This window comes from Curcuma longa, chromosome 11 (assembly GCF_044706935.1).
Source record: "Curcuma longa cultivar G26 ecotype Majalengka, Jawa Barat chromosome 11, ITB_CL_G26_1.1, whole genome shotgun sequence".
NCBI classification, from domain to species: Eukaryota; Viridiplantae; Streptophyta; class Magnoliopsida; order Zingiberales; family Zingiberaceae; genus Curcuma; species Curcuma longa.
The window spans coordinates 26,610,305-26,636,087 of NC_133871.1; the positions used below are offsets into that span (position 1 = coordinate 26,610,305).

Sequence of the window (25,783 nt, forward strand, 5' to 3'; positions counted from 1 at the left end):
TTTGATTTTTGTCCACGATTTTTTAAAATATAAATAAATACTATACTCTATTAAAGTGTGTCCATTTCAAAAGTGTGTTTTAAAGTTCTTGTTAACAGCTCGAACGAGCGCGCAGAGCAAGATCGTTACGGCCGCCGCCGCCACTTCCACCACCTCGTCGCCGCCTACCTTTGCTCGCCACCTGAGTCGGCTGCGCCTGCGGACGAATCGAGCACAGAAACATTTGACGAAATGCATCTGTGAGATCTGGAAAAAACAATTGATTCACCAAAGATTCAATTAACTCAGAGATGAAATCGACAGTCACAACAGAGCAAACTTCATGCCTAAAAGGAAATGACACACGACACTGAGAAGAGTTCAACCACTACAAATTGATACAGAGAAGAAGGAGAAAGCAGCATTCATGGCGGGGAACAGTGCAGATGACAGAGAAGCAAGAAGGAAAATGGCACACGGAGCTGAAGACGGCAAGCTGGAAACTTGATAACTGAATACTGAGAGGGATCAAATCAAGAAACGTAGCCTCCGTTGGCTCGGACGACCTGGCCGTTCACCCACCCGCCGGCGTCGGTGCAGAGGAACCCCACCACCGGCGCGATGTCCTCCACCTCCCCCAGACGTCCCAGCGGACACTCCTCCACTATGCTCTGCACCACCTCGTCGCTCTTCGAACCCCACCCCCGCGTAGAACATCGGCGTCTTCACCGCCCCCGGCGCCACGCAGTTGGCCGTGATCCCCGTTCCCTTCAGTTCTTTCACCAGCACCTTCACCATCGCCTCCACCGCCGCCTTCGACGCCACGTACGCCCCGTACCCCGGACGGAGCGATGCCGTTGTCGAGGACGAGATGCACACGATCCGACCCCCGCCGCCGCGCACGAGCCGATTCGCGGCCTCCCGGCAGCAGAGGAAGTTCCCTCGGGCGTTGACGGCGAAGGCGCGGTCCCAGACCTCGTCGGAGGTTTCAGCCAGGGAAGGGTACTTCTCGTCGCAGATCCCGGCGCAGGAGACGATGATGTGGGCGCGGCCGCCGAAGGCGGATTCTGCGGCGTCGAAGAGGGATTTTACGGCATTGGCGTCGGACACGTCCACACGAAGAGCGACGGCGCGAGGTGGGTGATCAAGGGAGGCATTGAGCTCGGCGGCAAGTTGCTCTGCAGCGGGGGAATCGGAACAGTCGCCGAGAACGAGGAAGGCGCCGAGGGAGGCAAGGTGGACGGCGACGCCGCGCCCAATGCCGCGGGCGGCGCCGGTGACGATGGCGATCCGGCCAGAGAGGGGGAAGGCGTCGGCCATGGAGTCGATCGGCTAGCGTAGTAATCAAAATGGGAACGAAGGAGAGCATGATAAGGTTTATGGACAGGGACAACCAACCCATAGCAGAGTGTCGATGGAAGGACATAGTAACAAATTGCCCTGTTTCTTTCAGTGAAAAAGTGAAATCCAAAAATGGGGACGAAGGGGAGCATGACAAGGTTTTTGGATAGGGACAACTCATAGCAGAGTGTCGATGGAAGGGCATAGTTACGAATGGAAAAGTTATAATTGATTATGATAAAAATTTATAATTGATGGTGATAGAAAAAAATATATAAATATAAATTTTATCGAAGAAGTTGTAGTTTACCTTTTCGTTGAGGCTGACGGCAAATATACAATCGTCGTCAAATAATAAAATATATCGAACTACAAGGATCATGAAATTTATTACTAAACTAGAATAAAAAGAGTTTACGAATGTTAGTTTTGGTATTGGGAAGAGAGAGAAGGAGAACTATAGTGTCTAAATCTCAATTGAAAAGATATCAATTAGATAACAGGTCTAGATTTCAAATGAAGACGCGGTTCATGTACTATGCTTTAGCATCTTTTATATACATACCACTTTAACTAGTAAGTGTTTGTTTTTGTGGCAAGCATATTTATTTCCTTTGTCAAAGGTTTTGATGTAATTCTATTCGATTGTACAAGGATAATTTATGGGAGGGAGGGTAAACTTTGTTAAATTAGGCCTCGAATGGGTAGATATTTTATCATGTCGAACAAAGCATAAAGACGGACTTTAATGGTAGTTGATTCAGAGGGATAAGTATTTGTTTACTTTTCTCGTGTTGTGTTTACCTTTGTAGAAGGGAAAGAAGAGGAAAGTATAGTTTTAAGGAATAAAATATAATCTAATATTGTTTGATTTAATCCTAGGTAATGAGACAAAATCTTGTTTGTTTGAAAATTTTAATACATTATTTTAACATTTACTATATTACTCTTAGTTCAATTATAATTATTTTTTATAACTAAATTAATTTGATATTTAATTATTTTTAAAATTAAATTAAATGATTAATTATAATATTAATAATATAATATATATATTATACATTTTAAAATTTTAAATTATCTTAAGAGAGGTTCTAACAAATCGGGGTAAGTATTTGAACAAAATCGAATCGATCAAATTGAATAAATTGAAAATCGATTAGAAATTGAAAATGTCAATTAGAAATTTACATTTTAAATTAGGAATACATGAAAATAAATATTGCCTGTGTTAATATATTTCTTGACATATGCTACTCTTTGACAAAGTTAGTTTCACACAAACACAATTCATATTTTGATAAACTCTATATGATGTTATATCAAAAGTCATATTCAAAATAATTACAAATCAAAGTATACATTAGAAATACAAAACACTTCAAACACCTACTCATTTATGATATTGAATCATATATATATTCACACAAACACAAAATGAAAAATTCACACAAACATAACTTAAGTTCAATTCAAAACGACATTCATCCAAGAAGATTTGTTCAAAATGATAGCACGACTATTCGAAAGTATATCCAAAATATAAGTACCAACAATGTATACCAAAATGACAATCTAATTCAAATAGCTAATTCATCCAGAATGGATTTCAGAGCAACTTCAACACATAACTTCTCCTAAATATCTTTGACAATGCAAAGAAGTTGTCAAGTTTGTGTTCATTTTTGAAAATATACTCCCCAAATAACCTTATACTCAAATAAATATCATAAATCAAATTAATTTATTATGTATATTTAAATAATTAAAAATAACATCTAAAACTGCACCTTTGTTAAAAAAGGAGAAAAGATTACAATAGTTAATTATGATATTTAAAACAACATCTAAAACCACACAATAAATAAATATACATAAACATGCATGTATATCTTAAGGATCGGAAGCAACTCGATCACCGATCCCTCAGCCAATTAATTAAGCTATCGATTAATTACCGTGAATCAATCATCAGAATAAAAAGGCTGTAGGAGCAAACGTCGGCAACGCTCCAAAATGCCTGAAGCGACCAAATAAATGCCTTTCAGATTCTAAAGGTGCAACAATTACTATGGATTTATCATCGGATTGCAGGACAGTTGATTATGAGTAGTTTAATTTGTCTGAAATTCCTGAGCAGAAACGAAGATATATGAAGAAGACATCTTAGTTTTGGTGCCTTTTCAACTTACAGTTCATGCATGTTGACGCACTTGTAGACGTCCTTGCCGGTTCGGGACTCCACCTTAATCGCCGCCGGCTTCAGCTTCAGCTTCGACTTGGCCATCCCTCTTCCTGCTCCACCACTCTTCACTACCCCTGCGGAGGCGGCGTCCTCCGAGATGAACCCCAGAGACGGCCTCCACAGCGGTAGCGCCGCCCTTCGACTACGCCTCTTATCAGGCGCTGCTGAAGTCATGGCCTTTTCCGCTGTAGGCCATGCGTCCGACGGCGCTGACCTGTCCCCCGGCGGCAGAGAGGCATGGCTGTCGTGGAGGGTTTCGCGATCATGGACGTAGGCTCGCGTGGTAATTTTGTAAAGAAAATTACCTTAACTCTGAATCAAGACTATGACTTTAGTGTTGTATCACTTAATCTCGGTTGTGTTTTGTAATAATTTGATAGTTTCTACATTCCAAAGTCACTTGTAATTTTTTTTAATAATTCAAAGTGTTCAATTTCGTTTAATTAATATTAAAGATAGATGACTCTTGGTTCGTCATCAAATAAATTAGGAGCATTGAGATGAATTAGTATGATGAAATGGAAATTAATGACACGGGGCAAGAGTTGGTCGTAGACGATGATAATCCACTTTCTTGAAGACACAAAGAAGCATTAGAAATATTACTCTTCTGATGCATAATTTTAGTTGCATGTTATGCGATGCATAAATTCATACATCGATATTATACAATGGAAGATATTTTCTTATATTGCATATTAAAAGTTTAAATTTGGTTTGATTTTTTCTTTTCCATGAATAAGATGGTATTTATTAAAAAATATATTTTATTTACAATTTTTTATATTAACAAATCAAATGTATTTTTTAATTTTTTTCTAGAAAATAGAAAATAGTATATCGTACCAAACACATTTTTTATTTTCTAAAAATTAGATCAGAAAATAGAAAAATAGAAAATGAAAATGAAAAATAAAAAATAGAAAAAAAATTTTTAAACCAAATGCCCCTTATATTCTCCTTGTTTGGGAGGAAAGGAAGGTTCATTAACGTCCTTTTTTGGGAGGAAAAGAAAGGGAATAAAAGTTAAATATATAAAATTATAAAAAAATCTTTACTTTTTAAAATAAATCTATATGTGCATAAGACTAATAAAAATTAATATTTATAACTTAAATAAATAAAAAAATTTAAAGAAATAATGAGTAGACATATAATAAATATGCGAAATAGAGAATCTATACACTTTGATATGACAAAAGATAAATCAACATTTATATATATATATATATTTTTTATAAAAATTTACGACGAAGTTCGACGTCGAGAAGTGCGAGCGATGAGATCCTGTGACGACTACATTATGTGATGAAGAGCAACAGTGCAAAAACCTAACAGATGAGTTATTTTAATAATTAATATTTTAACGTAAGGATAAAATTGGAATAAATACTTTTTAAAATTTTCTTCCCTTTCCTTACACCCCAAATCGGGATGTAAAGAATTATGTTAATTAATGGGCATGCAAGGGGAAAGTTTATCATTTTCTTTCCTTCCTCTCCTTAACTCATTCCATCGCAAACAACAATAAAATTTTTTCCCCCTTCCTTACCCTTTCTCCCTTTCCCTCATCTCCTCCCAAATGAACTATTACAATCTGTTTGGAGATGAGAGAATGTTTGGCTGAGATGAGAGAAGGATCGGAAAGGGGAAGGAGAAGAAGGAAAATATTTAGGGGCGTTTGATTTGAATTTTTTTTTCAATTTTTCATTTTTCATTTTCTATTTTTATTTTTTAATTTTCTGATCTAGTTTTCAGAAAAAAATACGTTTGGTATGATATACTGTTTTTTATTTTCTTAAATAAAATTAAAAATATATTTGATTTATTAATATAAAAATTATAAATAAAATAGATTTTTTTAATAAAAATACCATCTTATCATGGAAAAGGAAAAATTATACAAGAAGAGGATCTACTATATTAGAAAGGGGTGAAACCTGACCTTCTAATACAACATTACATAACTTCAAATATACTGTGAAATCTAATTAAAATTAAATTAATTAATTCAATAAATTTTAATTTAATGTTATATTCTCCTTGGTTGGAGAGGAAAGAAAATTTTATTAATATAACATATGCTACCTTATTTAGAAGAAAGGAAATAGAATTAAGATTAAATATATAAAATTATAAAAATATTTTTTTAAAAAAAATAAATTTAAATATGAAAAAAATATGTATAGCTCATTAAATCGATACAAGATTTTTAACTAAAATTAATATTTATGATTTAAATAAATAAAAAAAAATTTAAAGAAATAATGAGTAGACATATAATAAGCATGTGAAATATAGAATCTGTATAGTTTGATATGATAAATGATAAATTAGTATTTTTATGTATATTTTTATAAAAATTCACTGATGTAAGAATGGAGCGAAAACATCGTGCTCAGCGAGAGAAATTTAAAAATTTTAAATTAAATAAATTAAATAAGTTATTTAAGAATTAATATTTTAAAATAAGGATAAAATTGGAATAAAATTTAAAGTTATCTTTCCTTTACTTACACCCCAAATTAGTGTGTAAAAAAATCTCCCTTCTCATGGGTAAAAAAAGTTAAAACTTACCTTTTCCTTCTATTCCCTCACTTCTTTCCAAACAAAATTCAAAGTTCCCTTTCTCTTATTTACCCTTCTTTCCCCTCCTTTCAAACAAAACATTAGTAATGTCCCCCCCTTCCCCCCCTGTGCCGACAACAATCCGTGACTAAGTGTTTGACATCTAGATTCCTAATCATTTTCGAATGCTTCGACTCAATCGAATACGCACTTAGTCATAAATACTGTGCACCAGGTGCACAGTATATCATCTTAATGTATGTATATATATTTAATTTTTTAAATCATAATTAAAATAAATATTACCTATTAATTTCGCTATTTTAATTGAAGATTTTTTAGTAAAAATCACGATGGCGTCCCCTTTTCACATGTCAACCCTTCATTCCTAATTGAAGTCAAATGGACTATCGAAATAATTTTATACTATTTAATTATTAAATAGTATAAAAATTAATAATTAACTTCTATAATTATAAAAATTAATTTTTACGCATTATAAAAATTAGTTACTAACTTTTATAATTATAAAAGCTAATTATTTTATGATAATTATAATTAAATAATATTTATTTAAAATATAACAAATATTATGGAATCTCATCGATATTATTTTAATCATATTATCATTTAAAAAAATAAAAATAAAATAATCTAAAGTAATTATTATGGAAATTAATAATTACTTTTATAATATGTAAAAATTAATTATTAGAAGCTAGTTGTTACTAATTTTTATATGACGGAATAATTAAAGGTTGTAAGGGTATTTCGGACCGTTCAAATCAAATGAATTGTTCATTTGGGCTTTAACTAAAAATGGTTCAAATAAAATGAATTGTTTATTTGAGTTTAATTAAAAAACTGAAACGTTCGACGAAAATGCAAATGACGATGCTCATTTGATTTTTGTCCACGATTTTTTAAAATATAAATAAATACTATACTCTATTAAAGTGTGTCCATTTCAAAAGGAGAATAATTCTTTTTAAATTCTTTAATCTACGGCCGCCGCCGCCACTTCCATCACCTCGTCGCCGCCTACCTTTGCTCGCCACCTGATTCAATTAACTGAGAAATGAAATCGACAGTCACAACAGAGCAAACTTCATGCCTAAAAGGAAATGACACACTAGATCTAAAGACGGGCACGGTTTCCAACACAACGGCGACACTGAGAAGAGTTCAGACCACTACAAATTGATACAGAGAACAAGGCGAAAGCAGCATTCATGGCGGGGAACAGTGCACATGACGGAGCTGAAGATGGCAAGCTGGAAACTTGATAACTGAATACTGAGAGGGATCAAATCAAATGTAGCCTCCGTTGGCTCGGACGACCTGGCCGTTCACCCACCCGCCGCCGTCGGTGCAGAGGAACCCCACCACCGGCGCGATGTCCTCCACCTCCCCTAGCCGCCCCATCGGACCCTCCTCCACTATGCTCTGCACCACCTCGTCGCTCTTCCCCGCGTAGAACATCGGCGTCTTCACCGGCCCGGGCGCCACGCAGTTGGCCGTGATCCCCGTTCCCTTCAGTTCTTTCGCCAGCACCTTCACCATCACCTCCACCGCCGCCTTCGACGCCACGTACGCCCCGTACCCCGGACGGAGCGCGCCCACCCCTGAGGACGAGAAGCACACGATCCGTCCCCCTCCGCCGCGGACCAGCCGCTTCGAGGCCTCCCGGCAGCAGAGGAAGTTCCCTCGGGCGTTGACGGCGAAGGTGCGGTCCCAGACCTCGTCGGAGGTTTCAGGCAGGGACGGGTACTTCTCGTCGCAGATCCCGGCGCAGGAGACGATGATGTGGGCGCGGCCGCCGAAGGCGGATTCTGCGGCATCGAAGAGGGATTTTACGGCATTGGCGTCGGACACGTCCACACGAAGAGCGACGGCGCGAGGTGGGTGATCAAGGGAGGCATTGAGCTCGGCGGCAAGTTGTTCTGCAGCGGGGGAATCGGAACAGTCGCCGAGAACGAGGAAGGCGCCGAGGGAGGCAAGGTGGACGGCGACGCCGCGCCCAATGCCGCGGGCGGCGCCGGTGACGATGGCGATCCGGCCAGAGAGGGGGAAGGCGTCGGCCATGGAGTCGATCGGCTAGCGTAGTAATCAAAATGGGGACGAAGGGGAGCATGATATGGTTTTGGGATAGAGACAACCCATAGCAGACTGTCGATGGAATCATGGAAGGACATAGTAACAAATTGCCCTGTCCCATCAGTGAAAAAAGTGAAATCCACCTCACGACTCATATGATAGGTAGATAAATCAAAAAAATTACAATTAAACATAATTAAAAATTATAATTGATCATTATGAAAAAAATATATAAATATAAATTTTATCGAGAAATTATAGTTGACCCCCTCATTAATGCTGACCGCAAGTATACGGTCATCGTCAAATAATAAAAGATATCGAACCACAAGTACCGTAAAATTTATCACTAGATTAGAACAAAAAGAGTTTACGAATGTTTGAGTTTTGGTATTTGGAAGAGAGAGAAGGAGAACTATAGTGTCTAAACCTCGATTGAAAAGATATCAACTAGATGATCGATATGCGAAACGATTCTAAGATTTCAGATTCCTTGAGACTACGGTTGATGTATCATGAACGCTTTATCATTCCTCAATGTTTATATCAATGCAGGGATTCTAACCAAATGACCAAATTGACTTCGTCAGGTTTCATTGGAATTCAATTATTATCTTTTAATGCTATGACTACTAGTTGGAGATGATACATCGATAACCTGATTCTATGGCTCTCCCGTTGTCATCGGGCACCTCGGGCATACTATCTTGATATTCTACTATCTGTTACAGAGTACTCCTATTAAGGATCTCTTTCTAGTGATCGATAGTCGTTAGCTATCCCTCATGAGAGATTGTTACAACTTAAGAATCTCATCGGAAAGTCCAGTTCTAAGGTTTACATTTTGTCACAAGGCATCTCGGTCATACGATCCTACGATTTCCTATAAATCATAATTCACTCCCACCCACATGATGTTGGATCGGGTTGGACCGCCTAGAGGGGGGTGAATAGACGATTAAGCAAAGTTGCAGGATAGACACTCTATTTTTAAAAAAATTTGGTTGCAACTCGGTTGTTGCTTCCAAGGGAATTTACGCTCAAACAAAACTCCTTTAGGCGGAGAAGCCTTTACAATTATAGCAGAGAAACTTAGAGAAAAAATGATAAAGTAATTGATATGTTAACTCTAAAACTCTAAGTCTATTTATAGCCCAAGAGAATAGATCTAGATCGTTGATCATAGATGAACTTTCTCTTGGTTGTTGATCCGTTGATACGATCCTAACCGTTGATCAGAGATAGGCTTGATCGTAGCCGTTGAGTAAATGAGGATAAACTTTATCTTTAATAAAAGATAAAGAGAATTATCCTTAATAAAAAAAATAAGTATTTATCTTTTATATGATAAAAGATAAATATTATTATTATTTTTTCTTCTTTTTTTTCAACCGCCACGTCCAAACGATCCAAGTCTAAATCTTCTTTTATGGTCAAAGTCAACGGTCAAAGACAACAATCAAAAGTCAAAGTCAATGGTCAAAGTCAATAGTTTAACTTTTGTTGACTTTTTGTTGAATCTTCGGTTGGGTAATTTCTGGCCAACCGGAGTTAGGCTCACTCGAATTCGACTCCAGCTTTTTGCCCCTCGAGTGTGCTTCCTCCCGGCTTCTTGTCCCTCATACTTCGCGCACGTCCTTCTCGCTCCACATGCGTACTCTTCCGTAGCTTCCGCGTTCTTCGGATTGCACCGAGCCCGTCGGCTCACTTCCCCGCGCAACCCTTCTCGTTCGCTACGTCTTATGCTCGACTTCCTCCGTACCTAAGTTCTTATATACTTAGCAAAGGGATTAGAACAACATATGACCTAACTTAACTTGGTTGATCACATCAAAACTAATCGGGGCACCAACACATGAATTTAAGCCCTCATAAACATATTACTAAACACACACAAGGCACAATTCATATAGTAAAGTATAAACATGTCAAAGAAAATGGCAAAGAGCAAATCTATTAAATACAAATCATCCAATACATCTCAATTCATCTTACGTCCTAGAATATAGGGGATCTACTCCATGACGGAGGAAATACAACTAGAAGAAGAAAAGGAATACATCTTGACCCTCAATTCAAGAGAGAAAAAGAGAAAAGACTTATCTATGTGCGCAGATTTCTTTCGAATCACAATTTCCTTGTTGGTGGTGGATGGAAATGGTAGAGTAGCCCCGGAAGAAAGGATGAGACGCTGAAATCCGCTTCAAATCGTGACTGCGGTGTGCTCCATTCACCTCTGATGACCCCCCCTTTTGAGGATTTCAAAAAGATGTATTTATAGGCTGATGCATGACACGACCGTGCCTCAAGGCACGTCCTGGAACATCGGTTTGAGGCTTTCGCGGGCGTCGTGCCTTGTAAGCATGACCCCTGCCTGACCTCACGCTGTAGGATGGGCACGGTGTTGCCTTGTAGGCATGACCTCTGGCTTGGTTCATGCGTTTGGAAGGGCACGACCTGGGGCAGTTGATACTCGGTAAGTTCGACATGACTCTGTTTGGTAAGCACGATTGTCGTTGATGGAACTGCAGGAAACACGACCGTGGCTTGGAAGGACACGGGCATGCCTTGGCTGACCTAGTTGTTGTCACACGGTCATGCCATTGGGCACGACTCTGTCTTGGATTTTTGTCAATCTCCCTTCATTTCGTCTTATTTTGCTCCAATTTTTATCCTGCAAACGTAAATACACAAGAGCAGATCTTCAAACTAAAAAATAAAAAAAAATATGTCAAATATATAAATAAAGAATGTGATAAACACATAGTATTATTATGAAATATATAAAAATGTATAATAAACGTAATAAAAATGTAAGTATACCCTCACCAGATTTTTCAAATTAATCCGCCTAATAAAATAAATCTTCAAAAACCATCCTGATTCTTTTTTTCCCAAAGAACTGACGTTACTCAAACATAACTATCAAAAATATTATCGAGATCAACTATTAATATTCTTGTTCAAATAAATTATTATATACAATTTAAAATAATAAAATTTGTAGATTATTTAGTAAAGATAAAAAATAAATTCATAATAAGACAACAATAGATTTGCTCATAAATTTAATTTGCACACAAAATTAATTAATAATTCAAAATAAACACACTTTATGTGTAATTCTACAATAACTTTTTTTTTTTTCTTTTGAGATCATGTGGAAATTGAGGCTATATAAGAAACGGCCAGAAACACAACTCAAGATACGATTACAAAACGGCTGGGGCTCGTTGTCAGAGCGATCGAGATCGAGTTTGGAGATCCATGGAGAGGAGGAGATCGATCAGTTTCAGGGAGGTCTTCTTGATTGTAGTCCTTCTCGTCGGCTGCCCCCGCCGTCTCTCCGCTCTGTCCGTCACCGTCAACGACCTGGAGTGCGTCTACGAGTTCGTCGTCTATGAAGGCGACACGATCTCGGGAAATTTCGTAGTCGTGGATCATGACATCTTCTGGAACTCCGATCACCCCGGCATCGATCTTATCGTAAGTGATGCGCATTTGCCCCCTTTCTTACGCAGGCAAGGGCTTTCTATTGGATCTGTTAGATTAGATAAAGAAAGCGCTATTTAGATGGAGGGATTAGAGAATAAAGGTGTTGTATGTTTGATGCGTTTTCTCCCTTCCGAATCTTTCCGTAATTCATCAAGTTGATTGCTTCTTTTTCAGAAAGTTTAGATTTTTATGAATATTAGGGTTTCTGTTGGTTCTATAACAGCTTGTTTGGAACAGAAAATGATCTCAATCTCAATTCTGTTGTTTTAATGAATGCTTTATTGTCTGGAATCACAAGGATTTAAGAATCAGAATCCAAATTGTTCCTCTAGAGGTGTTCGGGTTTCTAATCCCCACCCACTTTTTTTTTTTTTTTTTTGCCTTGTGTCTTCAACTCATGATATTACTTTCACTGTATTCGTTTTATATGCTAAGAATGTGACGTCGAATCTTTAGTTCTCTTCCCTAAAATTCTTTAGTTCCGAGACCCTACTAAGACTGATTCTTCATATGCTGAATTTCTTAGAAGGTTATGGGTAAGGGGTGTAAGGTGTGAGTTGGAATGAGGTGCATCAATATCCGTTGCAATCTGGTGAAGCCATGCTGGTGAGCAACATCTTTGATAAGTATAGATTCAACTGGAAGCTAATACTACTCTAGATCAGAAAATGCAGAAGAAAGTACACTTACACTGCTCTGAAATTTGTTGTGTTATTTTTTATTTTGTGACAAATGATGTGCCCAAATCATTTCTTTATCGAAAGTTTTAATTATGCTTTTTGTGGTGATCGTGAAACTTGGTGTTGGCCATTGATTCATGTTAAGGTTTGCTCTGTAACTATTATTCCGCCATTCACTGGAAAGGGGAGAACACTAAAGTCAACTAGATGAGTTTTTCCTTGGTTGGTAAGTGATGCAAGCAAAGAAGCAATGGAAGAACGGAATGGAAAATAGTACCCATCTTCTATTTGTGTAAAAAAAAACCCTCTTATGTTAATTAGAAGTAGGTCTTTTGTCAGTTTAACCAGAATTGTTACACATGATATTTATTTGTTTCACCGTAGTATCAAGCATCCTTAAAATATTGAAGTAGTCCCCCTATGGTGTCTTTGTTAGTGAAACTATTTGGAGAGGAGGTGGTACAGTGGTAGTCCTAAACATAGACAGGGTTTGTGCTCCAGTTTGAGGGAGTGTTACATGTTAGGTGTTTTGGGGTTTAATACCACATTTGTATTTTAGGTTTAAAATTCCTATATTGAGTTCTATACAATACATGTAATTATCTCTTTACAACATATGCAATGCAATAGAATATTTCCTATCCCCCAATTTAACTTTCTTCAATTTTTATAGCACTATTTCAACATCCATTGAATCAAAAGGACAGAAAAAAGAAGAGATGTTAGTTTTAGAAACTTGATTTGTCATCTTCACAATTATGTTAGTTTTGGTGGTTATAAGTTTGTGGTGTTCTAATTCGTACATTTAATTTCCTGATCATTCAAGTTTAGCCCAATTTCCAAATAAAAATCAATTTTATTTACACCTTTTAGTTCTGTTAATTGACCAGCTAAAATTTAAATAAAACTAATAGTTTGTATGTACAATTGAAACTTCTAAAGTCTGCTAAATTTTTGTAACCACCCTAACAGTGTTTTCTATATACAGTAACCTTACTTTAGAAATATTGTTGAGTTGTGGACCTTGAAACTTCTGAGACGTACAAAGAAGGAAAGAACTTCTCCGTATGACAAGTGTGTTTGAATAAAATAGTCATATTCTTTTCCTTTTATCTTATTAGATGATTTTAGCCTTCTTTCAAAAGGGCTATTTTCAGATTGTAACGTTGTTAATTACTGAAATATGAACAAATTGTGTAGGTAACTTCTCCAGCTGGTAACACTGTGCATTCCTTGAAGGGGACATCCGGTGACAAGTTTGAATTCAAGGCCCCACGAGCTGGAATGTACAAGTTCTGTTTCCATAATCCAAACAGAACACCAGAGACAGTCTCATTCTACATTCATGTAGGACATATTCCTAATGAACATGACATAGCCAAAGATGGTTAGTCTCAATAAATGGCGAAGAAATTTAGAGAATTTCACATATTTTTTTGTTATCTAAATTTGATGTTGAAGCTTGTCCTCTATTTTTTCCATGGTTAATTGCTAGTTTAGCATAATTCATAGAAAATAATCTAGGTTTTCATTGTTGATACATTTTTTAAATATGATCCTAACTAAGAGGCATTACGATTGTTTCTTGCATCAGCTCCATCTTTTTTATAAAATCATATATAAAGTTATCCTTTTATTTCCATATTGTTCCTTACAAAAGCTGTTGCACCTAATCTCTTGCAGAGCATTTGGATCCAGTAAATGTGAAAATTGCACTGCTTAGGGAAGCACTAGAATCTGTCACAGCAGAACAGCGTTATCTAAAAGCACGTGAAGTTCGCCATCGTCATAGTAAGTTAAATTGACCAACAGTATACTTGATTGGTTAGACTATTAAAGGGATTTTATTATGCACGAGCTTTATTATTGTATGGATATTATTGTGTCTTTGATCTGATTAAACTCCTTGCATTTTGTTCCCTCAAATGTTTAATTTTTTTTAATTTACTAATTTGGTGTAGGAATTAATTGTGTTTGAATATGTAAAATGTCTCAGATTAGGTTTTGAAGGGGAAAACTTAAGAATCATTGAAGAAAACTAAATTCCACGAAGGAGAGAAAATGTTATCACTAATTGTTTAGGTGTATTTTGGCTTATCATGATTAGTTTATATTTATACTATTTTTCAAGAATTTTCTTGTCAATTTAAAGGAAAAGTTCAAACACAAAAAACATTAAAACATTTTGTTAATGTTAATTACCGTATTCTTGCAGTTAGAGTTTGATAGAGGATGATGATACTGGAATCATCTTTATGTACATTTATTTATTTCTATAAATGATTTCCATTCCTCATAAGTGGTGCTATAGTATTTCATAATGTAGTGACTTTTAGGTCATCAAGATTTAACAATTTGGGTTTGAACTTACAATTTTAACAATTCCATTTACCCACTTTAAAGTGTAAAAATAAAGTTCCCAATTCTTAGTTAATTCATATGTTATTTTTCTTACCTAGACTCGATATATGAATGTTTCTTGCTATGTAAACTCGTGAATAGTCATCGGCAGCTAAGTCTCTGAACAGCAATAATCATTTAATCATGTTTTATTGGCGCTAGTGTACGCCTAAGTAGGTTACTCCATGGTAGTTATTTTTATTTACATATATAGAGAGACAACTACCATAGCAAGAAACATTAAGTATGCGACCAACATCAGCAAGTTAAGAAAGCAAATGTTTGGGGAATATATTGTGATTATATATGTATATAACTTAATAATCAAAACTTTGCAAGAATCACAAACTCATGTAACCATCATAGTAAGTCAACAGCGCAACTTCTTTTGTGAAGGTTCAAGTTATATTTAGCAATTATCCCTGATCTTTTATTCAATAAAATTTTTATCAAATTCAAACATACTCTATTTATACACTATTATCAATACTTACTATTGAATACAACTGATATCAAATCTACTGTGTACTTGTAACTTTATCTTTTGTGCTTCTGCAGTTTAACAAATTTGATATGTAATGAGTTATAGTTACCAATGTTTATAGATCTGGATTTCTTTAAAAATAATTTAGTTGGTATCCGTGTTTTATCTAGTATTCATTGTTCTACGAGTCACTAGAAATTTGAAGTATCAGTTCATTGGTATCTATTGTTAATCTTGGTTGAACTTTAGCTTGACGTGCTTAATAATTAATCAGATCTTGAGGCCCAAAGTTTCTTTTGGTCTTTTTGAATTCTGATTTCTGCTGTAGAAGAATTGTTAACCTGATGCATCTCACTTTTGTATGTGTTATATTGGTCATAAGCTATCTAATTGTTTCTTGCAATGCAGCAAACGAGAGCACGAGACGGCGCCTCACTTACTATACGATAACGGAATACGTAGTGTTGGCTCTCGCGAGCGGGCTTCAGGTTGTTTATATCCGACGCCTTTTCAACAAATCAGTGGGATATAACAGAGTCTAGATTTCAAATGAAGACGCGGTTCATGTATACTTAGCATCTTTTATATACCACTTTAACTAGAAACTGTTTGTTTTTGTGGCAAGCATATTTATTTCCTTTGTCAAAGGTTTTGATGTAATTCTAGTCGACTGTACAAGGATAATTTATGGGAGGGAGGGTAAACTTTGTTAAATTAGGGTTCGAATGGGTTGATATTTTATCATGTCGAACAAAGCATAAAGACTGGACTTTTATGGTAGTTGATTCAGAGGGATAACTATTTGATTTCGTATGAATTCTCTGATTGTGTTTGTATTTACCTTTGTAGAAGGGAAAGAAGAGGAAAATATAGTTTTAAAGGTTTTTCTTTATTGTTGGATTGTGATATATTGGTCATGTCAATCCCAGTGGCACACTGCCGGCAAAATTGTACATAACATGATTTTTTTTTGCAAAAAGATAGAATCCGTTTCATTTTACGATCGATTTCATGTATCTATGAGGAGATAAATCGAAATTTTCACGATCATTTGTGATGAGGTAAATCGAAAAATTGTAGTTGATTATGACGGAGAAGGATATTATTCGACTTTATCGAGATTTGAATTCTAAGTCTGTTTTGTCATAATTAATTCAGTTATGGTTAGGTACATGACCATTGGCATCTGGGTACGGTGATTGGTTTAATTAAGTGGGACCCCTGGAATAGTACCTATGGATGTTTGGTATCAAATGTGAGTTCGTGTCGTGCGAAGAAGCTGAATTGGGTTGCTCCCGGCGTAGCAAAACTGATCTTCTTCCTCTAGTCTCTCTTCTATTCTCTTCTCGTCGTCTCTTCTTCCGGTCGAATACCTCGTCGACGCGAGATGAACCGTGGAGGGTGACCGGCAGCGGCGTCGGCGGCAGCGGACTCGCACAGGGTGGCGTAGAACATGCTGACGGTGAGGAACTGGGTCTCGCTTGATTGCACGGGGAGGAGCACCGTCTTGGACGTGGACAAGCACGTTATTATCCACGCCCGGGACCTCAGGATCATCGATCCCTTGCTTTCCTACCCTTCCGCCATTCTGGGCAGGGAGAGGGCCGTCGTTCTCAATCTGGAGGTGTATTCTGTTCCCGTATGTGGTTCTTTCCTTTCTGTGTATTTGGGATGGCCCGTTGTGCTAATGCTCTATTTTGTTTGTAGGAGATCAGCATATCAAAGCGATCATCACTGCAGAAGAGGTGCGATTAATATCGATGATCCTATTCCTGTTTGATCCATTTCTACTGTAGCGATGATAGAGCAAATATCTTATGTAATTTTTATCACTGCAGTTCCTCCGAATTTTGAATTTCGCAGCCTTGCAAGTTGCTTTAGAAGCTATATGCCATTGGCTTGATGCATGTACAATAGAATTGGAAGCTGGTGCTTAATTATCCAGTCTTAGATGAACTGACAGGCAAGGTATTATTTTTTCTAGTAATTTGATTAATCTCACAAGTAACAATCAGATGACTTAGCATATAAAATATGTAGTTATATCATCTTTCATCCTAAGCATTTCTGAAAAAAAAAAGAATTAATTGATTTATTCTCTTAACCCAAAAAAGCATGAATTAATTCGTCCTATTACTGAATATCCAATATGGGACTTAATTTATAAAAATATAACAAAAAACATCATATAAGATGAAATAAAACCTTGTTTGAAATATTGAAAGTGATTCATTCCTATGAAAGAAATATCAAGCTCAAGTAAACTAACTCTTCCTATTTGTATAAAAAAACAGTCATTCAATTTACAAGAGACTCATACTAATTACATAAGAAACACCATGATTAACTAGGAAGATGAAAGTAGTTAAACTTTTATTGCAATACCATTTTTGTATGCAATTTTATTCATTCTGCCCTTTATAACTTGAATTATGACTAGCTGTAGATCAGCAGTCTCAACCTAGACAAGGTGCGGAAGCTAAAGAGTATGACAAGGCTGACTGCCAAAAAGTGCATTTTTCACTTTCCCCAGACATTTAGTTTCAAACTTTGGATTAGAGAACTACAGAGTTATTATATATTTACTATTAAAATTGTCACTCCATCACAAATTATTATAGTATAGAGATTCTTTTGGACCTTTTATGGCGTCTACTTGCGTGGAGAAACAGGGGAAAGATGAGGGAGAAGAAAGAGAGAGTAGAGTTTCTTTTGTTTTGTCTACTCTACTTGAAAAAAGAAAAGAAGGGAAAATGAGTGAAATGACAAAACTAGCTCTTTAATTTTGTCCTTCCGGAGTCTCAATACATGCAGGGTCGTATCAGTCTTGTTAATCATTATCTCCTAATTTCTCTCTTTTGTTCACTTTTAGAGAAATCTAAAATTGAATAAAAGATTTCAAATTGTTCCCTTCCTCTTCCTCTTCCCCTTTCTTTTTCTTCTTTACATGCAGTTTGACTTCTTAGGAGTCTACTCATTCTGCAGGATTTCCTGAACGATTCAGAAGTTGTTGTACCAATCAAAATTATTATACGGGGATGTTATGCATTGATTAAGTTACAATTATTGTATGTTTGTTCGTTTTTGTTCTAATTCAACTAGATCAAATAGTTAAGACAAACACCACACTTAAGATGGTGGATCAATTCATAGTACTAGATTCTTTTTGGGCTCACTGGAAAGGAGTATTTTCGTGTTATAGAGAAGCTCACAGGTGTAAGTCGTTTCACCTAAATATATCAAATAGCTAAATCAATTCCTTCCCGGTTGTTTCCTTTAATTCACATAAAATAATCAGAACATAAATTTCCCTTATTTTTTATTTCATTATTTCTTATTACAAGATACTGACTCCTTGTTTTCAGGTAAGAGATGAAATTGAACAACTACTAGAGGATGATAATGACATAGCTAATCTTTATCTATCAAGGAGGATGACTCCCAAACGACGAACTCACCTTTTTTAATTTCAAAATCTCCCAAAATAAGCAAAGCGAGTGCAGCAACTGTTGCTGAGCAACAAATCAAGGAAGTGGTTATGATGTGGAAGAGCTGGAGATGCTGCTTGAGGTTACCATGAAATCTTCACCTTGTACTCTTGTTCCTCTATATTCCTTCAAAATTAGAACTATCAGTAACTCAATTACTAAATGTTTAATCTGATCATGCAGGCATATTTCATACAAATTGACAGAACTTTGAACAAATTGAATACAGTAAGTAAAGAATCCACAAAAAATGCCGAATATTGTCTCTCTTTTTCTCTCTCTCATGTGCACTTTTTCGTCTTGCTCTTTGAAATAAATTGAGTTGTACAGGCTGAAACAAAGTCATATAGGACTTTGGTATTAACTCATGTTGACTTCTGTGATGTTATGATTTTCTATATTATATATTTTCTTCTTTGAAAATCTTTCAAATTCACCACCAAGCCATATTTCTCCTGATTATTTAGTATTTTTCTAATCGTTAAACTTTGCAGCATGACAACCATCGGAATCAGCTGATCCAGGTTATACTTTTTCTATACCTTATGGTTGGTTTTTCATTTATAGCGCCATTAAACACAATTTTCTTTTGCAATTGGTGCAGTTTGTTCTTTCGATCTTCTTTCATAATCATGCCTTGTCTGCTTTAAATTTAAATTTGTTTTCTGCTGCAGTTAGAACTTTTTTAAGTGCTTGCACCATGAACACTCCTTTCTCATGGAATGACAACCATGAATACATCTTCAATTGCATAAACACCTTTAACTTGCATATAGAGATCTTAGCATTTGATCTGTGGACTGTCTCTATGAACACCTTTCTTGTGTTACTGAATAGGTGGTTATTAGTGGAGGATCAATATCTGCACATACTCGTAACTGCTTTAGCTTTTGCTCGTTTCAAGGGCCTTATTGGGACTTGATCGCACAGGTACGAACAATCGATATATCCATGGTCGAGAATTTTGATTACTATTTCTTTCCAGAAATATTAGAAGTACATATTCCATATCCAATACCAAATTATTTTCATTCAATTCACCATGGTATATTTTATGCAACTCGCAAAGGTATCTACTTAAGTGATCTAGACTCTTCATATACCTTATGTTGCATATTGATCACATATAAATTTCTATAAGTTCTGTGCCCGCATCTGTGTCGAATACTAAGTAGGCTTTTATATGTCTTAGTTTTCAGTAATTTATGTCGATATGCCTGAAAACTCAATGTATTCATAAAGAAAGCAATTGCCAACTTATATGGTAGCCATTGAAGTAGGTTGGAATTCGAATTTTTTTTCAGTAGAAACTAAGAATTGCAATGCTCATGGCTAAACATGATTTTCCAGTGAGATATAGCATCCAACTCTTCCAAAAAAATGATATGAAATCGGAGACCATGTATCAATTTCAAATTTTTTCTTACCAGAAGAATATTTCCTTATTTTCTACCAAAATATCCTACTTATTGAATGCCCAAGAATGCCCAAGTTTTTTTTTTTCTTTCAATATAATACTGCTTCATGGATTTCATTCACTATATTTCCTTTTTGGCTCCAGGGTTCTGGAAGCAGTCTCCTGTTTGGTTAAGGAAACAGCTTGTCGTTCCTTGTTTTCATTTCCTGATTTTTGTAATAAATGTTATTTTTTCATTAGAATCAAGTATAAAAAGTTGATAGGTGTTTTTTTTTCCAATTCCATTGACATTTTTATAGTAGACAAGTTCATATTATTAAAAGGAATTTAATCATATTATTGTTAAGGCAAAAGTAAAAAAGAGTACCTGTTTATTTTGAAATTATAAAGGGGTGTTCCATTTTAATTTTTTATTAAGAGAACATCCCATATTGATTTTTTTAATCAAAATGATCCTCTACTGTACTATTCAGATGTATATAATTACTCAAATATTTTCTCTAGTATTATTTTGTATTTCTATTTTTTTTAAAATCTTACATCGATCAGATGTATATAATTACTCAAATATTTTCCAGTATTATTTTGTATTGTTTAAAATCTTATTGTAGTAGCAGTTACGATTTTGTAATTGTTACAATATGAATTTACTATTCATATTGTAGCAGTTACGATTTCGTAACTACTACAACATAAATTACTACTATTCTTATTTACATTGTAGTAGCTACGATTTTATAGCTATTATAATATACCCGTTCGATTTAGAAATTAAGCGAGAGATAATAGTATAGTATTGGAGGGTCATTGAACAATTGTATATGGTTGAACAGTAGAGTAGGATATCCTTTTAATAAAAAATTAAAATGATTATGAAAACAAAATAATTCCATATTCAATGTGATATAAAGATTCCTCGTAGCAAAAACTCTTATTTGTAAATTCATTATATTTATTCTCTAATGAGGACTTGCATCCATTGATGTTATGAAACAGAGTATCAATTTAATTAGACATTATATTGGGCTGTCTAATTCATATATTGAATATGATCTTGTGACTAAAACACTGTCACAAATAATAGTGTAATACAGAAAAATGATATTTAATATCAGAAATTAATAGTGTATGCAGTAACTCATAACATGAATATTAAGACTCGTAAAGCACAGAAGGTATGGAAGAAGAAAATAACCTCCTCATATTGATCGTACTTTCTCTCCATCTGGGTGTTCAATTGAACAAACAAAAGTTATCAAAACAATTGAAACCAAACAAAGTTTATTACAGTTTCAAGCAAAGTCAATAGCAAATTGTATATCTTTTTTCACTTCTGAGTAATGCTCTCAACTTCCCAGACTTAGGATGCCGTTCTTGGTTTGGATTTTAGGTCACAACAAAGCACGACTCTCTTCTTCTGCCTCTTGGTTTGGAGCAGTTACAAAGCACGACTCTCTTCTTCTGCTTCTTGGTTTGGAGCAGTTGACAAAGCACGACTCTCGATCGCCGTGATGGTTGCTTTGAGCTCTTGCTGGATTGCTGCTCTTGCTGGTGACAAGACCATGTCACCCCACACTAAACCTGCTCTGCGACAAGTATCCTTGGGGTAGAGTTCATAGATCGAATCAGCATTGTCGTTCAGGTTGCTCACATCTTCTAGACAACTGATATGATCAGGATCTACTAGTAAATTCATGCTCCCGTCTTTCCACCCTATCAGCTGCATTGTTCAGCACTCGTATAAATATGCGACTGATTCAATATTTTTCAAAATCGAAGTGGACCAGTCAGTTAAACCAGTTAACTCAGAAAACAAAAAGTTAAATCGGTCATTAAAGCATTGGTGATCGAAAGAGTCGATTCAGTGACCTTCGGAGAGCCCATCGTGTTTGTGGAGTAGAGCCTGGCATTGTCAACAAGTTGGCAATATCTTCGGAAGGCACTGGCAAATCTTTGGTGGGACTTCAATTGGGACTTCACCCTCACTGCTCTCTTTGTGATTACAGCTCTCCTGCCATTCAAATGTCAGGTTTTTGCCTTTTTTTAACTCATGTAAGTTCCAGTATATGATAACATTTTTGAATCTTGTGTAGATTTTCTTCAGTTGAACATACCTGATTCCTCTAGCTACAGCTATATAGGCATCGCACACAACGCCGATCAACTCAATTCTATAAGGCTTTCTTTCAGTACAGTTTTCTTTGTTGTCCTCCACTAGCTCCCAGTAGCTCTCTGTGATGGTATTGTCCTCAGCAACCTTGTATCCAACCCCCATACGGTAGCGTTGACGGTGGACATTCCGGGCCATGGCAATTGTTTGTTCAACATATGGTTCCCACGAGAGAGTGCCGTCCATGATCACATCTCGGCCTTCATTTAGTGCTGTAACAAGGAGGGATGAAGCCGCATCAGTGGATGGCTGGTGCACCTGTTAATCAAAAGACTAGGTTGATTAATTTGACATGTTCTCACATTGAATATGAGGTAAACTTGTTTTAGATCACAAAATATTTACTAATTGATCATTTCTAAATAATTTAGAACATATATAGAGAGCGTCTTTAAGATTGTGGACATTTGAGCAATCTAAAATGTCAGATAAAACCATGGGGCTCAGAAGTTGGAACATTGTTTTCGTTTGTGCACGAGAGGGCAATGAGCACAATTGGAGAACAAGAATGATCATTTTCTTAGTACTACTTTTAAGAAACTTATAAAGCTCATTCTTTTCAATTGTTTTACTGAGATGACTTGGATTTTGAAGTGATCCTTTAGCACTCTAAACAAAGAAAAGAAAAGAAAAGAAACAAGGAGAATAGATAAAGAGATACCAGTTCAGAAATCTGGAGCATGTCATTGTGATGACCACTGGAACTGATTGCTTGGGCAATAACGTCTGTTTCCTTAAATGCATCAGCTTCCACCACCACGGCATTCGCCTTGGCCGCCAACCAGAAGGGCCTACAGTTAGTTATGTACATTGCCAATTACGTAGGTACCTCTCAGCATGCACAATAAAATTTTGTATATGAACAACTTAATCCAAAACTTAACCAGCCATGTAATTTTTTAAAGACAAAACTAGTAGATTAGAATAGATATACTTAAATGGAAAGGCGAAACTGAAAATCTCAGAATCCAGGGTGCAAACTACATTTCCTTTTATTTATTTTCTTATTTCCAGGATTACTATAAATTGGGAATTCAGATATGTAGGTCAGAGACTTACTCCTTTTGTATATCCTTGATCACAGTGCTCTTGCCAGCTCCCATACCACCACCCATCAGCAGAAGAACTGGGCTTCGATCAGAGGGTGCAGCTGGAACCATGGTGTCATTGCAGCAATCATCGTAGCCAATCACCTTCATCTCCTCCACCAAAGTGGAAAAAACTCTTGTCACCTTCAGGCTCTTGCACGCCCTCTCAAACCGTAATTTCCTGTGTGTTTGGCAGTAAACACAAGGATGTAGATTTATACACACATCTTTAATTTGCAATAGTGAATTGAAATCAGAATATGAATCTTTATGCATCCATCAATTGACAACGATGGAAAATTGTTATTGTAATAGCAATAAGGTCCAAGGGAAGAGAAATGGAATGGACAGTTTTAAAATTGGGTTGCAATGAAAATTGTAGACCATAGTTATTAGAATCATAAGATTCATGATTGTAACATTATGATTCACATGTAGTTGATATGGTCCTTCCATATGAATCAAATTTTTAAAAGAATCTTGATGATTCAGTTTTGATCCAAGAACAAATAATATTACATCAATTCATAATGCATGAGCAAGAGGGTTCATCTAACTTGAACGAGTACAAATTTGAACATCAATTTGCCTCATTGTTCTTACCCACATCAGCTTTGCCCATTCTGTTCTTAACATGCAAGGATTGAACTCAAAAACTAGCAATCACGTTTAAAATCGACAAACATCACATTTGTCACAAATACTATTTGTATAGAGTGAGGAACAAATTATAGATACATAAAACTCTCATTCCATTAAGGAAAATGAGAGTTTTATGCTTTAACAGTCATATAGAAATCGACGGTTAGCTTAAACATAATTAACTTTGTGTAATTTAGAGTAACTAAAATTTACAATTACCAAGTAATGCCTACCTTGTCGCCTCCATTACCAAATTCTTAAGCTTCTTCTTTGGTTCACCGTTACCACTTAATATCTGTGTAACACACGCATGCAAGGATAATGTCAAAGAACCACCAAAAAAAGGTGTCATTATTTATTAATCAATGAAGATTGATTGGTTTACCTGAGTGATAATAAGAGGGGCATGATTCCAGTGAAAGGCAAAGTAACTAAGTATGCATGTTTCCAGTTCCTCCACAAGCTTCACATACAAGGAGCCAGGGTCTGGCTCATTGGCAAAGAAGGAATATATGTTGCGCTCACTCTCCTTGGTCTTCTGCAAGTAGTCATAGGCCAACTTGCATAGCTGAGGACACTCATTTATGTCCTTAAACCCCATCTGCCTTGCTACAGAACACCATAAGTAAAAAAAAGTAAGAATTAAGCAACAAGGAAGCAGAACCATCAATAGATGTCTGTCAACGGCTTTTACTCGAACATGGCACTGGCCATAGATGACAGTTCCAGTAGGGTCATACCCAATCCTGACAAACTGACACCTCAACCCAACAATTATGAACTGCCAATATCACTTTAAGTCAATTGCAGATCTGTTTCCCGTGCTCTCCTCCTAATCAGGTGCACAGGGAGAAATAGGGTTTGTTCAAACCCAGATTTGGATAACATTACTAGCTCGATGAGGACACAAATGGAATGACACAAAGCTAAACCCACAAAATTGAAATACTTATTCACGGATCGACTTTTAAGAGTCTGATCGATCTTATCTTGCATCATCTGATATTGACATACTTTTCTCTATAACAAGAGATGATGAACAAAGATCTGATCTCAGCATCGCTAAGTTGTTCATACACAAGAATCCAAGAAAAGAAGCAAGATAAAGAGGTAAGCGAACACATACCAAAATAGTGCGAGAAGCGTTCGAGCTCCGCGATGTGTCCAGTGTCGGTGAGCTCGATGGTCGGCGCCAGCGTGAGATCCCTCTCCGGCGCCAGCATGAGATCCCTCGCCGGCGCCAGCAGCTGCTGCTGCATCCTCCGGCGGTGGTAGCGCACCGCAGCACCGATGACGGCGCAGGCGGCGGAGATGGCGAGGGAGCGGACGAGGAGCCGCTTGCGCCTCCCATCAGCGAGCGGAGCCATAAAGGCGCCGGAGAAGGTTATTGGAGAAGGTTGTAGGAATCGGAACAGGAACAAATGGAGGAGATTTATAGAGCATTTTGGAATGAACTAAAAGGAGAAGATGACGAAAGAAGAGATAGGTAGGTCACTGTGAAAGGTTTGAAGATTTTCAAAAAATTGAGAATCTTTTTGAAAATATATATAAATCTTTTTATATAAATCCTTTAAATGGAATTTTATTTATTAAATATGCAAGGTCAACCTGATAACTCAGTAAACAATGACTGAAACTTAATAAATATCTAAATCAATTATGTTTTTTATTATAAAAAATTTGAATGTA

General features: G+C 36.3%; 3 protein-coding genes and 3 pseudogenes across 3 annotated transcripts; 3 read left to right on the top strand and 3 right to left on the bottom strand.

Annotated features, from left to right (window-relative positions):
- Positions 1-286: 286 nt before the first annotated feature.
- LOC141841154 (NADPH-dependent aldehyde reductase-like protein, chloroplastic) lies at positions 287-1,299 on the bottom strand (annotated as a pseudogene).
- Positions 1,300-7,444: 6,145 nt separating this feature from the next.
- LOC141841622 (NADPH-dependent aldehyde reductase-like protein, chloroplastic) lies at positions 7,445-8,218 on the bottom strand. Its single transcript, XM_074729802.1, has one exon. The coding sequence runs from the start codon at positions 8,216-8,218 to the stop codon at positions 7,445-7,447; it is 774 nt and encodes a 257-aa protein (XP_074585903.1).
- A 3,235-nt stretch (positions 8,219-11,453) lies between these two features.
- Positions 11,454-16,106, top strand: LOC141840622 (transmembrane emp24 domain-containing protein p24beta3-like). The gene is made up of 4 exons (XM_074728661.1): positions 11,454-11,716; positions 13,606-13,792; positions 14,089-14,196; positions 15,698-16,106. Exons 1-4 carry the CDS (start codon positions 11,498-11,500, stop codon positions 15,829-15,831), a joined length of 648 nt encoding a protein of 215 aa, XP_074584762.1. The 5' UTR covers positions 11,454-11,497; the 3' UTR covers positions 15,832-16,106.
- A 519-nt stretch (positions 16,107-16,625) lies between these two features.
- On the top strand, positions 16,626-18,284 carry LOC141837474 (magnesium transporter MRS2-7-like; annotated as a pseudogene).
- Positions 18,285-18,423: 139 nt separating this feature from the next.
- LOC141837475 (magnesium transporter MRS2-I-like) lies at positions 18,424-19,699 on the top strand (annotated as a pseudogene).
- Positions 19,700-21,448: 1,749 nt separating this feature from the next.
- On the bottom strand, positions 21,449-25,490 carry LOC141838894 (calmodulin calcium-dependent NAD kinase-like). The gene is made up of 8 exons (XM_074726509.1): positions 25,221-25,490; positions 24,480-24,703; positions 24,328-24,389; positions 23,424-23,633; positions 23,026-23,155; positions 22,309-22,622; positions 22,064-22,205; positions 21,449-21,914 (listed from the first exon to the last, which is right to left on the bottom strand). Exons 1-8 carry the CDS (start codon positions 25,459-25,461, stop codon positions 21,633-21,635), a joined length of 1,605 nt encoding a protein of 534 aa, XP_074582610.1. The 5' UTR covers positions 25,462-25,490; the 3' UTR covers positions 21,449-21,632.
- Between the last annotated feature and the right edge of the window lie 293 nt (positions 25,491-25,783).

Coding starts and splice junctions, on each gene's coding strand:
- LOC141841622 (XM_074729802.1), bottom strand. CDS start 8,218: ATGGCCGACGCCTTCCCCCTCTCTGGCCGGATCGCCATCGTCACCGGC.
- LOC141840622 (XM_074728661.1), top strand. CDS start 11,498: ATGGAGAGGAGGAGATCGATCAGTTTCAGGGAGGTCTTCTTGATTGTA. Junction 13,793..14,088: donor ACATGACATAGCCAAAGATG/GTTAGTCTCAAT, acceptor AATCTCTTGCAG/AGCATTTGGATCCAGTAAAT. Junction 14,197..15,697: donor TGAAGTTCGCCATCGTCATA/GTAAGTTAAATT, acceptor CTTGCAATGCAG/CAAACGAGAGCACGAGACGG.
- LOC141838894 (XM_074726509.1), bottom strand. CDS start 25,461: ATGGCTCCGCTCGCTGATGGGAGGCGCAAGCGGCTCCTCGTCCGCTCC. Junction 24,390..24,479: donor CCCCTCTTATTATCACTCAG/GTAAACCAATCA, acceptor TGTGTTACACAG/ATATTAAGTGGTAACGGTGA. Junction 21,915..22,063: donor ACACGATGGGCTCTCCGAAG/GTCACTGAATCG, acceptor TGAACAATGCAG/CTGATAGGGTGGAAAGACGG.